This window comes from Chionomys nivalis, chromosome 1, assembly GCF_950005125.1.
Source record: "Chionomys nivalis chromosome 1, mChiNiv1.1, whole genome shotgun sequence".
Lineage (NCBI taxonomy): Eukaryota > Metazoa > Chordata > Mammalia > Rodentia > Cricetidae > Chionomys > Chionomys nivalis.
The window spans coordinates 141408752-141424573 of record NC_080086.1 but is presented as its reverse complement, the minus strand read 5'-3'; the positions used below and the strand labels follow the sequence as shown (position 1 = coordinate 141424573).

Genomic DNA, 15822 nt, shown 5'->3' with positions numbered 1-15822 from the left:
GTACATGGTACTGCAGCAGCTGAGTCCATTGGACAGATATCTTAAACTTTTTTGTTGTCGTTTTGTTTTTGTTGTTTTTTTGAGACAGAATCTCGGTATTTAGCTGTGACTGTCCTGGAACTCACTCTGTAGACCACTCTAGCCTGGAACTCACAGAGATCTGCCTCCCTAGTGTTGGGACTAAAGTATGCACCACTATGCCCAGTGTGTTAGACATATTTGACAACTTCATCATTAACTTGTTAACTTGACATTAACTCTTTTTAAATAACTAGGATCTCATTGTGGGTATTTTAAATTGTTCTGAAAGCAAGAAGAAAGTTTACTCTGTGTGTCTTTTTATCAGTAGACTAGGAAATACTGTAGATGGTACCCGGGTCTTCAAAGGTGTTAATGTGTATTTTTTTTTCCCTTGTTCAGGGTGTCATTAACAACTCAGTATTAGGCTATTTCATTGGCCGCATCTACCTCTACCTCATGAAGGTTGGAGTATCTCCTGAGAAACTCCGCTTCCGACAGCACATGGAGAATGAGATGGCCCATTATGCGTGCGACTGCTGGGATGCTGAGTCCAAAACGTCCTATGTAAGTAGACTGCAGTGAGTTTTTACACTGCCGTTTACTGTTCTCTGTGCCAGAGTGGACCAAAGAAACTAGCAAGACGACAGTTGACTTGTGCTCCTTGTAGCGAGGGGCTGACCCCGTGTGTCTAAAAACACCGGGACACAGAGATGGCCGCTGTAGATGGGGAGCGAAGGGTGGAGGTGGTGTGGCACAGGTGTGCCTACTGTGCCTGCTCCCGGGTGTCTGGTACTGTAGCCCCACAGCGGAGACGAGACACGCATCCGGCAGTGCTGGCACTGGTGTCAGGGCTTCAAGATTACAGCACTCTTAGCTTAGAGAACTATTTGGTAGATTTAGGAGATAGGCTAGGAAATTCTGACCTCCTTTTCTCTAAGCAAGGGGCCTGAGAGTGTCTGGGTCTTCCTGGTTGAATGTCTCTCTTCACCTATAGAGAAAGAAACTGCTGTCACTCAGGGGACATGAGTTGTACAAGGTCATTGGCTTTGTGTCTTACATTTATAAAATGACTTTGGTTTTTATTTTGTTAATTTAATGCAGTCTAATGTTAACCCGGCCTGGCTTAGGCCGTAAACCTCAAAGTGCCCAATTCTAGGTATGAGTCACCACATCTGGCTTAGTGACTTTATCTTTATGGATTAATTTTTTTCTTAACATTTTTAATGATTCATTTTTATTTTATATGCACTGGTGTTTTTGCCTGCATGTATATCTGTGTGAGGGTGTCACATCACTTGGAGCTGGATCACAGACAGTTGTGAGCTGCAGTGTGGGTGCTGGGAATTATACCTGGGTCCTCTGGAAGAGAACCTAAGTGCTCTTAATCACAGAGCCATCTCTCCAGTCCCGGATTAATTTTCTATAATTAACAATTAGTCATACTAAAAAAAACAAAAAACAATGACTTATTTTTATAAGAAAGAATGCCAGATGTCAGCCTGGAAAATAAAGCCACCAAATACACAGTGTGAATTTCTCTATGTGCTTTATAAACTCCCTCATGTATGAACTGTTCTCTTTGTAATAATATACAAAATCCAGTTGGAGATTCTCTAACTGCATATTTGGAAGGATCAGTTACTGTCTGTGTTTTCATGAACAATACCAATGTGAGCAGTAAATGAATTTGTTTTGTCCTCCTAGGGTTGGATTGAGATTGTTGGATGTGCCGATCGTTCCTGCTACGACCTATCCTGTCATGCTCGAGCCACCAAAGTCCCACTAGTAGCTGAGAAACCTCTGAAGGAACCCATATCCTTTCTGGCCATTCCAAACTGAAGGGTGAAGGTGTGTGAGCCCCAGTTTGTCCCTTGGTTTTGGATGAGTGGTTAATTGTCGGTTGGTATCCCTCATTGCTCCTTTGCTGGTCTCTCCTGAGGTCTAATGAGCACCCCAGCATTGGGCCCTTACAGACACACATTTGGAAGCACACCCAGAATGTTTTTCGGGGTGCTGCTTTTTCTCAGATGTTCCCAGCATGCCTTTCTCTGCACCTGCAACTACATATGGATGGCTGCTGAATGTTGTTCTGCTAGAACCATAGTGCTGCTTAAGATAATTTAGCTCACTCACGCTCTAAGTTAGCAGAATGCGAGTTTACCCCTTTTTTTATATTTATTTGTTTGTTTGTTTGTTTATTGGTTTTTCTAGATAGAGTTTCTCTATGTAACAGCCCTGGCTGTCCTGGAGCTCACTCTGTAGACCAGGCTGGCCTGAAACTCACAGGGATCTGCTTGCCTCTGCCTCCTGAGTGCTGGGATAAAAGGCGTGCACCACCATGCCCCACGGAGTTAGCTTCTTATCTGGCTCTGACATTGTGAGCTGTTCCTTAGAGTTGACTAGTGGCAAAACCAGATTTTTTTTTAATTACATTAATTGATTATTTGTTTGGACTTTTGATACAGCACATGTATGGAGGTCAGGACAACTTCCAAGAGTCAGTTCCATCCTTTTGTCATGTGGGTCCCAGGGATTTAGTTCATTTTGGAAACAAGCCCCTTTTCCCATAGAGCACCTCATTCGTCAAAGATATTACCAGTTCTTATGCTATGGATTGAGATATATTGTGGATTAGATAATATCTTATTTATTTCACTGTAACCTTAAAAATCTTTGATAATAGTATTCATTCTTTGTGTGTGGTTTGTATGTACATGTTCATGTGTGTAAGGGTGCACGAAGACATGTCTGAATTGAGCGTCTTCCTCTGTTGCCTTCTACCTTCGTTTTTGAGACAGTCCCTCACTGAAATGGAGTTCACTGATTTCACCAAGACTGACTAAACAGCAGCCCCAAGGAGGCCTCCTGTCTCTGCTCCCCCAGTGCTGGAACTGTAGGCATGCACAGGCACACTTGCCTGTCATGTGGGTGCTGGCCACCTGAGCTCAGAGCCAAATGCTTGTGTGGAGTCACCTCCCCAGCCCCTGCTGTAGGCCACTCAGGATGATTTTGTGTGTCCCTGACTCATCTTGTGCTTGACACAGGAATGAACAGGGTCTCGGTTGCTGATGCTGACAGCACTGCCGGTGGTTTTAGAGTGTTACGATCGTTTTCCAAAGTCCTAAAGCAGTGCTGTGTTGCAATTCCTTGACTGTTTTATACAAAACAGTTAACGTCGTACAGTTTGAGCCCAATAAGGGAGCCGTGGGCAAGGCGTACAAGAAGGATGCCAAGCTGGTGATGGAGTACCTCAGCGCCTGTGACGAATGCTACATTACAGAGATGGAGCTGCTGCTGAATGAGAAAGGGTAAGGTGCTGCTTCTTCCTGGGGCCCACTGCAGGCTCAGCGGGGGCAAGATGGGTGTTGCTAGAAGGTACTGGTGTTTAAATAACTCTTGTTGCTAGAATTTCAACATTATAGCCTAGAAATATATTTGAAGCAAAATAATAAAGATCTTATTATCTTCATGAATATTGTCCCAGCCCTAATCTCTAGCATGTTGGAGGAACAGGTTCTTTTCTGGTGATTTTCCTAGAGGAGACTTCTGAGTTAGATTTGAAGCTAATCTCACTTTTCCTTGGAGGCCTGGAGTACTCTATAATCATAGATATAAGTGCAGCAGAGGAGCGTCCTTAAAGGAATACAACAAATCCATTTCCAAACGGTGTAGAACCTACCGTAATAAAAAGTAATCTGTGAAAGCAATATCATGTGACTCCTGGTGAGGGAAGTTAATTAGAAGACCTTGAAATAAGAAACGGGACTAAGTAAATACATACAGTAAGATAGTTGCATATGTGTGCATGTTCTTACATACGGGAAGGAAGGACTGGAGAGATGGCTCAGCCTTGAAGACTGCTTCAGCTTAGGGCCCTCTCTGACCTCGTGGGCACCCGCCCACATATGGCAAGCATTCACACACATAAGTCTTTAATAAAGACTGCAAAGGAGAACATGGACCGTCGTGAGACGTGGAAGTGTAAACACAATGCCAACTGTCACCTCCCATTGACGCCTCGCTACGTGGGGCAACAGTGAATTAAATAACGCAGAGGAGATAACATTTAATTTAAGGTCACAGTCTCAGAAACTCCATGGACCGTCAAAAGTTAGAGGCTGGGAGATGCCAGACAGATAAGCACATGTGTGATAGTCACAGTGTGTGGAGCAAACATCTCATAGCAAGAAACTTAGCCCAGGCAGGTTGAAGACAGAAAGTGACACGATGGCGTATTCGACTCAGATTGCTAAAAACTGGGGACAAGGACAAAAATCTTTAAAGCAGTCAATAGGGGAGAAAGAGTCATTATATAACAGCCAAGAAAGATGAAAGTAAGATCCTGTCAAAATGATCAAAGCCAGAACACTGTGGGTTAGAGTCTATAGGTGTCTAGAGCCAAAAGTTTAAACATGCTAGACTCAGCAATACTGTGAAACAACAAAGGCTCCATGAAGTGTTGGGATGCAGATCTCTCAAAACTATGCGGTGAATGTAAACCATGTAAGTTCCTTAGAGAGACAGTGGACTGAGCACTGGGAGGTGACTCAGCGGATAAAGTGCTTACTGTGCAGCCGCGAGAACGTGAATGTCCATCCCCATCCCACAGAAAAGCTCCACTCTGTGCCTCGCATCTGTAACCCCAGTACTACGTGGGGTGTCAGGGGCTCCGGGAAGACATTCCACACAGCCACTGGCCCCACATATGCCCACATGGACACTCCTGCACACACAAAAAGAGAACGGACTATCCAAAGCAAAAACAACAGTATGTTATAGAATTTATGTATGGAAATAAAATGCATACCAAAGTAAGCGTAAATGATTGGGAGTGCGCTGCTATAAAAATGAATGGAGTGGCAGAACCTTAGGCAGTGCAGGCAGTAAATTCCAGAGCTGTTGCCTATAGAGAAAGCACGCAGACCAGACACAAACTTAAAATACTGTTTAAAGTACACAGAACCTCTAGAAAATTGGTAAAGAAGACAAAGATGGGCAGACTTGTACTAAATGCCAATGAAATAAAATAATCTAGTGATAGTGAGTCTGTTCCAAAAGTTCCAGACATGATTAAATGCGATTTACACTGAACTTCAGTGACAATACAGAAGTAGGTTTAAACGTAAAAGGATGAAGATTTTTATATTAAATACTAGACAGAAATTGGAGTGGCTATGTTAGTTTCAAAGTAACCTCCAGGCACTTCATAATGATAAAGGTGGTTCCCCATAGGTTGTGTCATTTCTAAATATGCACACAACTGAAACTAGAACTTAAAACACACAGGCCATAAAACTAAGAGAAACTGGGCGGCTTTCAGTTACTGTAGATTTCTACCGTCAGTAATTGGCAGACTGAGCAGCAGAGGAACAGAATAGGAGTTAGAAGCATATACTGTTAATAACTGAATTTGTCCATTTGTAGAACCATCATTAAAATGCATTAGAATGCTTGTTGTTCCTCCCACCTCCTTTTCCTTTTAGAATTGCTCTCAAACAAAAAATGATTTTTGAATTTTCAGTGGGGTGGGTTTAAACAAGAACAGTAACAAAAATACTCAAATGAAACAAAACAAGAAAACAGTGTACAAGAGACCACATAGGCCCGCAAACCTGAAGTATTTCATGACTGCTCTTTTACTGAAGGGTTATCATGGTCTCTAGTTACACAGACACATAGGAAAGACACTGCTGTAATGGAAAGCAGATTACTTGTCATTTCGAGTGAGGGCACAGAGGAGAGGGACTTGGGAACCTGGAGGCCATGAAGGTGTGGGTGTTTACCATTCGCTAACAACAGTCCTGAACTCTGCAAGACCATTTGCTGGGTTTAATCTCAAGCAGTAGCTATCTTGCTAACTGTTCTATAGGGGTTTCCAGCTCTGCATTTAGACTACTCAGAGACTATATGACACTGTGTGCGCACACACAAACTTCAAACCAATAGTTATTTCCAGGAGATCAGTGGAAATCATCCACATGAGGCAGAAGATTATGACAGGAAGAACCCTGCAAAATGTAACAAGTACCCCATACAGCTTCAAGACAACCACATGAGGGCGCTCTCTAGTTCTGGGTTGCCGTCAAGGCCAGAGAACTGTTGCACACTGGCCTTTAGAGTGAGAAAATAGAGCCATGTGGGGTGCCCCTGGGAACCTGTAACTGATCTCAGGACACAAACACAAGACAGCCATGGGGGGAATGCTTTATACTCTGATAGCAAACAGTCTGGAAACCTATTTAAAGTTGATCTTTATTTACTTTATTTTTGTGTGATAGTGAGCTAGTCTGTGTTTATATTTGCTGGGATAGTGTGAAGAATGGTGATCGTAAATAACAGCTATTTTGGACAAATCTGATTGCAACAGTTTTTTTTTTTTTAAGTTTTTATATTTAATCTTGACTTCAAGATCAGAGGAGTTTACTATTAAATCACTTGTAGAATTTTATAAAGTGAGCCACACTTTCACATCCTCTTCAGGATATGGTTTGGTGCCACTGTTTGAGTAATAATTAATTTGGTGGTTCTTATGAAATGACTTTGATTTGATTTGAATTGTAATCTGGAGAAAAGACCACATTGTGTTAGCATTTAAGATGAGGTGTGTTCAACATGCTGGAGGAGGGGTACTTGTTTTAACTGCTGTGTAGTGAGTTTTCTCCCCTTTTCTCTGTTTATAGGGAATTCACTATTGAAACTGAAGGAAGAACATTTCAGTTAACGAAAGACATGGTCAGTGTGAAGAGATTCCAGAAAACACTACACGGTAATTTATGAGAACAGTAAAGAAACAAGCAAATAGCAGTCATTATTCCTGAACTAAAAAAAGAAAAAAAAAAGATTTAATCATTTAACGTAAGTTTTGAAAAGAAAAGTCACTCAGTGGCAAGGGAAAAGCCTTCTCTCAGGCATTTTTCTCTCTCAAGAGGCTTGTGCTCCGTGCTGAACAGTAAAAGTGCCCTGTGTTCCCTGCGACCCACAGTGCTTGGGATGAGATCTGACTGAAGACCGGTACTACTGTTAAAAGGCTTGGTTTCTTGAGTAAAAGGGCCTTTCTTTCACCTAACCTACATTGCTGGGAGGTTTTGTTTGGGTAAAACATATTAAAGATAGTTCTTTTACTTTTAATGCTTTTTGTAAAGCTAACGATAATTTTTTTTGTTTGTTTTGTTTTGGTCGGGCAGAGTCTGAATTAGGCAGTGTGTATTTTGGAGCACGTGTGAAGGTCACTTGCATCTGAAATGAAGCTCCTAGAAGCTGTTGTATATATTTGAAAAGCTATGGCCAGTGGACAGGAAAGACCTGGCCTTGGAGCCAGCACAGGGGTGAATAAGATGGCCATTGTGTCCTGGCAGCTGCTTCAGAGCCTGCACCTTGCCGTCACTCAGCTGCTACAAAGGATGGACAAAAACAGCGCCTTGATTATGTTCTAAAATGCATTCTTTTTCCCCTGTGGTTCTAAAGATCAAACCGGGGCCTTGTTCATGATAGGTGGGCAAGTGCTATATAAGCTACATTTTACTCTTTCTTTTCTTTTGTAATGGTGTGTGGATCTCTTAATACAATTCATTATACTGGTGGTGCTGAAGGTCTCTGACAAGAGGGTATTGAGTCCACATAAATCTTTTGATATGATGAGTGAAGGAGAAATGGAAGTGAAAGCACATTTTACATGAAGCAGAAGCAAGCATTGTGATGACAGTGACTCCTTTATCACAAACCAGTGAGTTATTGGTCCTGGTTATCTCATTCCCCACAGAGCAGGAGCTCCCTAAGGCCTCCAGGTAGAGAGTTACCATACATTCCTGAGTGTGGCCTCTAGGAAGACTGTAGCTAGCACCCTGTGGAAGGTGTTAGGTGGGATACTGGGCCTTGAGCAGAGTCTCCCTTCAGTGTTTCCTGACCCCAGGACCTTGAATACAGTGGTGCTAACTTGGCTCTGAGAGTGTTCTCACCTGGTAACAAACCAGAAAGTCAAATACAAATCATAGTTGTCACAATTGTTCTTTGTTAGCTGTGGGGGTTTGTAGGTATTTTTTTTTTCATTCGTTGTGTTTCTTCCAGTATTGAGGATTGAACCAAGGATCTCTCACTGGCTAGGCAAATGTTTGCCAGTGTGCTGTATCTTCAGTCCTTTTTCTCAGCTCTTGTGTTGAGAAAGACTTTACTTAGTTCTCCAGGACTGGCTTTAAAGTTGTTTTGGCCCAGGGAGTTCTAGAACTAGCAATCCTCCTGTCTCAGCCTCCTGATTATAAACTTGCATCGCCAGGTCTAACTTAAGGTATTTGTTTTGTTTTTAATTTTGTTTTTTATGTATATGTTTTTGCCTGCATGTATGTCTGGGTACTACATGTATGCCTGGAAACCAGAAGAGGCTTCAGATTGCCTAGAACTGGAGTTACAGACAGTTGTGAGCCATCTCTCTAGTCCCCAGTAGTTGATTTCACAAAGTCTTAATGCAGGCTCCTAGAAAGGCAAAGCCAGAGGTAAAGTAGAGAGCTCAACTGCTCCTGGAACTCAGGCTTCATTTCTCTATGTGAATAAAGTCTTAAGCTGGTTCACAAATGCTTTGACTCTAACTTTCTTTTCCAAGGAATCGTGTTTCTTTCTTTTTTTTTTTTTGGATTTTTTCTAGACAGGGTTTCTCCATAGCTTTTTGGTTCCTGTCCTGGAACTAGCTCTTGTAGACCAGGCTGGCCTCGAACTCACAGAGATCCGCCTGCCTCTGCCTCACGAGTGCTGGGATTAAAGGCATGCGCCACCACCGCCCGGTGGAATCGTGTTTCTTATCAGCACATAGTTCTTATGAGTGCATTCTCCATCCTGCTATACAGAGTTCCAGGCTCTGGTTTGCATCATGTGGTTTTTGAGAGAATTTTATCGAATTATCACCTCTTTTGCAGTGGAAGAAGTTGTTCCAAGTGTAATTGAGCCCTCCTTTGGCCTGGGCAGGATCATGTATACCATATTGGAACATACATTCCATGTCCGAGAGGGAGATGAGCAGAGAACGGTAAGCTGCCCCCGGGATGAGCTCTTAGCTGTGATGTGTGCGGGGGAACTGTTGCACTAGGTTCTAGTCTAGCAAACTCATAGTTTAAGGCTGAGACCCAGGCATCTGTTCGGTGTTAAGTTTTATTTTCCTTTAATAACTCTCCCAACACACACACACACACACACACACACACACACACACACACACACACACACCGTAATTCCAGTGTGTTCCAGCATGTTCAGCTGACAGATCTTAGAGTGGGCAGCAGCATCTGGGCATCTGGGATGGAGCTTTTCTGGCTTGAAGTGTTGAAGAAGTTGGAGTTGTACCTTCACCTTCTCTCTTTACTTGATGATCCTGTGTCTCGGCTCCATGCCTTCCACTCTGCCTCCTTGGCCCGTGAGCCTTTGCCTTTGTGATCTCAGTCTGTCTAGAAGGTATATTCCTGTAGCTTCTAGCAGATCTCCAGGAGGATAGTCAAAAAGCTAGCTAGAAAAAAAGAAAGGTTCTGTCTATATGATACCAATTAAAGAAACAGTCTCATTTACCTGCAGTTGGACCCATAGTTCATTGGATGTCAATCCTCAGTTCTTTGCGAAGCACTGAACCTTGAAGAATGAACTAGTGAATTCTAGATGCCTTCTAGAAAGTCTGACATACTATTTTACTATGTAGCTAATAAAGTTGCCTTTTTGGCCAGATGGTGGTGGTGAACACTTTTAGTCCTCTTACTCAGGAGGTAGAGGAAGGCAAATCACTGTGAGTTTGGGGCCAGCCTGTTCTAAAAATTGTGTTCCAGGATAGCCTGGACTATTAAACAGAGAGACCCTGTCTCAAAAAACTACTGACAACAGTAAACCCCCTAAAAATAACAACAACAAAATGTTGCCCCTTTTTATCTCTGTAAAGTGCGTCTTCATTCTCTGTGTGAGGGAGCAGCTGACCTCTTTTGGCAGACAGTAGTAGCTGGCCCGGGCAGTAGGTATGCCCATGAAGACAACACTTTCCAGGGAGTGATGATGTCCATACCTAAAGGTGTTTTTTTCAGATGGCAATTTTACTTCATGTTTTTCCTGCTTATTTTCCTAATAGAAAGGTTTTTAGTTTTTAAGAAAAAAAATCTTTTGGCTGTTTCTTTGAATTGAACAATATTGATATAACTAGAGCTTTAATAGACATTTCATAAAAGCTAAACAAGAATAAATTAGTCACACTGTTATGAATTGCATAGAGTCCCTTCATGAAGAGAGATTTGATTAGGCTGTGGGAAGCCAAAAATGTTTCTGAATTATTAGCACCCATTTACTTAATCCACTTGCCTACAGATTTGGTGTAAAACATTTAAAAATTTTTAAAAAGTATTTCTGTAAAGGCAAGTTCCTTTTTCTCATGTGAAGTAGAATTACAAGCCAGAGGGAGTTGGGTTCTGTGATGTGGGCCTTAATGTTGCTGGAGCACAAGGGTCCCTTAAGGCAGGATATTTGTCATTGCCACCTTAATTAAGCTTAAGGGGTAATTAAGCTTTGAGAGGAGCCTAGCCTGGACTCTGTCACTCAGTGGTTTAATGGGACAGGTCCATTGTCAGGTTGCATGTTCTTGCGTCAAATGAACCTTTTGTACAAGTACTATTTAAGAACCACCTTTAGCTCTCATCTCCAACCCTAAATGGCCAGCTGGTTTGCCTGCTGCAAAACATCTGCTGTCTGATTCTGAGTTCTCATTCACGTACAGTGTAGGGTTGAACAATTATTCCCTGGAGGCTTGACAGAACACCTTTTATTTTCTTGTTTAGATTTTTTGGGGGTGGGGTACAGTAGCTCTGTTTGAGTTAATTAAAATTTTCGGTTGTACTTGGTCTCAAAGGCCTGTGGACTATTCTTTAGAGAACTGAGGGTTGGGTTTTTGGCACTGCCATGTGTGTTTAATTCTCTGGGAGGTGCTTCAGGTGGTCCTCAGAAAGGTAAGGCTTTCTTTGATGTAGATCCCCACATTGACCACTGTGCACACTTTCAGAATGCTTCTACATTGTTGAGTTTTAATACTGTGAGCTCAGCAGTGTGGGCAGTAGACGCCCATTCTTAGAAACAGACTGTTTAGAGGATCCACAGGCTGGGCCGAGCATGGACTAAAGCTCTCGTCCTGTTGTCCTTTTGTCACATGGTTGTCATCCCTAGTGTTCTGGGCATCTGATGGCGGAGTGGTCTGAGTTACCTACTGAGTATAACTACTTGTACTTCGGGATGTTTACAATTCTTTATAAACTAACATTTGAATTTCTTTCTTTTTAAACCATCTAGTTCTTCAGTTTCCCTGCTGTGGTTGCGCCATTCAAATGTTCTGTCCTTCCGTTGAGCCAAAATCAAGAGTTCATGCCATTTGTCAAGGAATTATGTAAGCAAATCCAGTCGGGCAATCTCCATGGGAACATGGTCAGCAGACTCAGTTTTACAGAATGTGTTATCTGTTTCAGGAAAAGCATAGATTGACTGTATAAATGTGACTTCAGCCTCTGCTCTTACACTTGCACAGCTGTTTTAGCATTGGGTGAGCCTGGAGCCAGGAGTCAGAGTTAAGGTTCTTTGCTGCCCTTGTTGACTCTGTGGAATGTGACACCTACTGGATCTCCAGCCACTGAGTCTACAGCACTGGAAGGGATCCCTGGAGTGCCAGCCCCCTTCTGAGTTGGGAAGCGGGGAGGCTGCCTGAGTGTAACATGAGAGCCTACTCATTGGGGTATCTGTCCCGCTTGGTACCTTGCAGCCAGCAAGCCCCAAAGAAAATCACACAGAGGTCTCCATAAGTTATAAAACTGGTTGGCCCATTAGCTCAGTCTTCTTATTAGCTCTTGTAGCTTATATTAACCCATTATTCTTATCTATGTTAGCCACAATTCTGTAACATGAGGGCCTGCTCGTTGGGGTATCTGTCCCGCCTGGTACCCTACAGCCGGCAAGCCCCAAAGAAAGTCACACAGAGATCTCCATAAGTTATAAAACAGGTTGGCCCATTAGCTCAGTCTTCTTATTAGCTCTTGTAGCTTATATTAACCCATTATTCTTATCTATGTTAGCCACATGGCTCGGTACCTTTCTCAGCCGGGCAGTTTAAATGTTGCTCCTTCGGTGGGCTGGGCTGGACTGGGAGGAATGGGTTTTCTCCTTCCTAGTATTCTCCTGTTCTCCTTGCCCCACCTCTACTTCCTGTCTGGTTGACCTGCCTATACTTCCTGCCTGGCCAATCAGTGTTTATTTAAAACATGATTGACAGAATACAGACAATTCTCCCGCACCACCTGAGCAGCTTGGGACTGTGCTCTTACCTTAGCACCTGTCCAGTTCTCCTTCCCATGTAGCTCCGTGAAATGCAGATAGCAGTGACTGTCTGGGCTCCAGAAGGGACTTTGTCAACATCCATGCAACTGAGCCTTGCTGCTCCTTGTCTCAGGGTCCTTTGTGTTTCCTGAGCTTCTAAATTTATATTCAGATGGCGCTGAGTTTCTGCAGTGTTTCACTCTTACCTCACTTTGTTTTGGATAGCGGAAGCCCTGACCAGGAATGGCGTGTCTCATAAAGTAGATGATTCCTCTGGGTCCATTGGAAGGCGCTATGCAAGGACTGATGAGATTGGCGTGGCTTTTGGCATCACCATTGACTTTGACACAGTGAACAAGACCCCCCACACTGCAACGCTGAGGGACCGAGACTCTATGCGACAGATAAGAGCAGAGGTGAGTGGTCTTTTTTTTGACATTTATCTTAGACATGTGCATAACCACCTACTTGCTTGAATTAGACTTTGATGTATTTATATTCCTGGCCCTTTTTTTTTTTTGTAATATTAATGATGAGTTTGTATCAGAGAAAGCCTGGATTCCCAAAACTGTTTGGTTTAATTATGAAAATACCCATTAGCACTTGTCTAATATTGTATAGACATTTGGATTGCTCTGGGCTCCTTCTCCAGCAGTTTGTTTTTATGGTTGATTGTTTATTGGGCAAGAGAAATGTCATCCCATGAGGCTGTTGCCATAGTTTTATTGGCAAGCTTTGGGGACTTAGACATTTTTTTACCATTATACTTCTATAGAAACATAAAAATGTGTGTATAAACTTTGTTAGTTCATTGGAAATGGAATATTTCTGTGATTTTATGTAAAGAGAAGATAATAATGGGGTGGAATAAGCACAGAAGGCTCGGCTGAGTGGTAGAAGAGGCTGGAGGGGGCACTGCTATTGGTAATTGCCTGACTAAGTTTCCTGGCTGCTCTGGACGGCAATTCTCGGCAGCTGTGGCTCTCAAAGAGTGTGAGCCTCAGCGCAGCCTCAACACCAGCATCTCCTGGGAACTTGTCAGAGCTGCAAGATCTGCACCCAGAACCTGCCAGTCCATTGGTCAGTAGGAGAGGGAAGGGCTGCAGAAGGGTCTACCAACCAGGCTCTCCAGATGTTGCGTTTCCACTCCCAACTTTGTAAACCACTGCTGGTGGCCACCACCACGGGCATAGACTGGGCAGCTAATTCTGCTGCACTTCATAGACTTGATTAGCTACAGGAGTTAGTTTACCGGGTGTGGAATAACTTAAAACAGAGGTGCAGAATAGGACCGGAAGCTTTGTGGCAATGCTGAGCCGTCAGGGGAACTGGTAGGCTTAGTGGGCTTGAGAACAAAGACCCCAGCCTAGGAAGGGGTGAGCATAATTAAGAACACCAACACAGCTTTAAAGGGACTTCATTACACAGTGTTTGTGTTCTACACTGTGTGTAAGGGTTCCTGAATTCAAGGCAAACGTAAAGTAGGCTAATGCTTGCCCTTGTTTTCTCTCCCCAGGTCTCCGAATTGCCTGGTGTGGTCCGTGATCTGGCCAACGGCAGCATCACTTGGGCTGATGTGGAGGCCAGGTATCCCCTCTTTGAAGGGCAAGAGACTGGCAAAAAAGAGACAGTAGAGGAGTGAGACCAGCTGGCTCCTCCCGATGACTGTGCTGATGAATAACTCACCATGTCCACTACACAAAAATTGTGATTGCTTCCATGGACTGTATTTTTCGTCAGTGGCGGCTTGATTTTACCCTTGCAATTAAAGTTAAAGGAATTCTGAACAAATTTATAATCCATTTTTTATGTTTTCTTTTTTTTTTTTTAAGCAAAGACATTTCTCTTACACATTTATTTGGTTAGGTGTGCTTGTGTTTAACATGGTACATCTTTTAAAATTAAGTTTTATTGGAGTATAATTTATAGACTGCAAATTATTTCAATTGTACAATTTAGTGTTCTTAATGAGTTAAACAGCCACAGTCCAACTTTAGAACATTTATACCCCAAGGACTTCTCACGCCCATTTTTCATAAGCCTCCATTGCCTCCTCAGCTCCCAGAAGGCACTAATCTGCATCTGTGGATGAGCAAGTGATGCCCTGTTCCAAAGAGACAGCCGTCTCCAGGCAGCTTGGTGGCTTCTGGGAAAGACCGAGTGTATGGGAAGGTGGTGCTGGTGTAGGGTGGGTTTCTGCCTACTCTGCAATCTCAGTTCCTAGCTTCCTTGTGAGTCCTGGAAGTCATTGGTTTCTTGAGGCTGGAGGAGCTCCAGCTCGGTTGCCTGGCTCAGCAGTTCCCAGTGTCCGGATCCTGGTTTTGTAGTTTAGTCTTTGTTTTCAAAGGTTTTGCTACTTGTGCATTTTTGTTTAGGACACTGAGATGTCATGTATTTACCTAAGGAACAAATACGTTTAAGGAAGAAGCTGTTTGTAGAATTAAGGTCTTGTCTGACTCCCAGCTCTGGCCCATGCAGGTCCAGGACCACTGGCCTCCTCAGAGTCCCCAGTGTTCTCTCACCACCCTTGCTATAATGCTGCAGATGGCAGGGACTCAGCAAAGATCTTGGGTTAGTATTAGTTTTCTGAGCTGGGACTGGAGCTGGTGATTGTGTACTGAGCTGTACCCGCAGACCTTGCTGGGAAGAAACCTTTTACCAAGGCTGATTTGTCTTCTGTCTGCTTTTGTGAGTTCTTGTTATTACACTAGAATGAACTATACTCCAATGAACTACATATTCTCTAGGGATCCCTCTTGCCTCACGGTCTTTATCCTCCAGCATCCCCCCTTCCTTCTTCCCGTGTACTTCTCTTTTCAGCAGATTTCACCATAACAGAACAGCCCAGACTGATGAGCTCATTAATACGCGAAGATATATTAACCACATTGTAGGATTTGCCTCCCTTGCACCATAAAGGGATTCCAGCTGAAGCTTTCTTCCCAGTTGGACCCTAGAGTTACAGTCTGCACGTGATCGGCAAGCCCACCCTTCCCCTGCTCTGCCTCTAGTTGTCACTGTGCCATCCTCCCCAGAGAAGGTGTGCCTTCTCCAAGAAGATGGATTCCCCCCCCAGTGAGCACCATGGACAGCAGCACAAGTGTGCAAAGAGCTGTGTTCTAAGTGAAAAGGCCTTTTGCACACTCATTTCTGCTCATACTTAGTGATGGGTTAAAGCTCACATATTTCTGCCTTGATGCCCTGTAAGTCTTTTTTAGGTTTGAAGAAAAATATTTTATTTAAAATCTGTGTATCAAGTGGCAAGCTGTACTTAGTTAAGTTAGCCTGGCTCAGAAGTCCTCCCTCCCATGATGAGGTGGCTCAGACTGAGTGCTTCCAGGAAACTTAAAGAACACCGGAGAAGGGTTCTTTACAGCTTAGGTTAGGCTTCAGGACACTTGAGCAGGCATGGCATAGAGTTATGTCTAGAGCGTGTGCCTGGCTTCTGCAGGAGGAAGGACACCTTAACTTCTAAAACCCATAGTAGCAAAG

At 43.3% G+C, this 15822-nt stretch overlaps 1 protein-coding gene across 1 annotated transcript in view; it reads left to right on the top strand.

The window, feature by feature from the left end:
* Gars1 (glycyl-tRNA synthetase 1) overlaps positions 1-14147 on the top strand; it is a 41909-nt gene extending 27762 nt beyond the window's left edge. Inside the window, exons 10-17 of the mRNA XM_057791790.1 lie at positions 421-585; positions 1726-1834; positions 3185-3329; positions 6702-6787; positions 8925-9034; positions 11317-11410; positions 12556-12746; positions 13847-14147. Of these exons, the coding sequence (XP_057647773.1) occupies positions 421-585; positions 1726-1834; positions 3185-3329; positions 6702-6787; positions 8925-9034; positions 11317-11410; positions 12556-12746; positions 13847-13972 (1026 nt within the window). The 3' untranslated portion in view covers positions 13973-14147. The remainder of the gene's footprint in view (positions 1-420; positions 586-1725; positions 1835-3184; positions 3330-6701; positions 6788-8924; positions 9035-11316; positions 11411-12555; positions 12747-13846) is intronic.
* The last annotated feature ends 1675 nt before the right edge of the window (positions 14148-15822 follow it).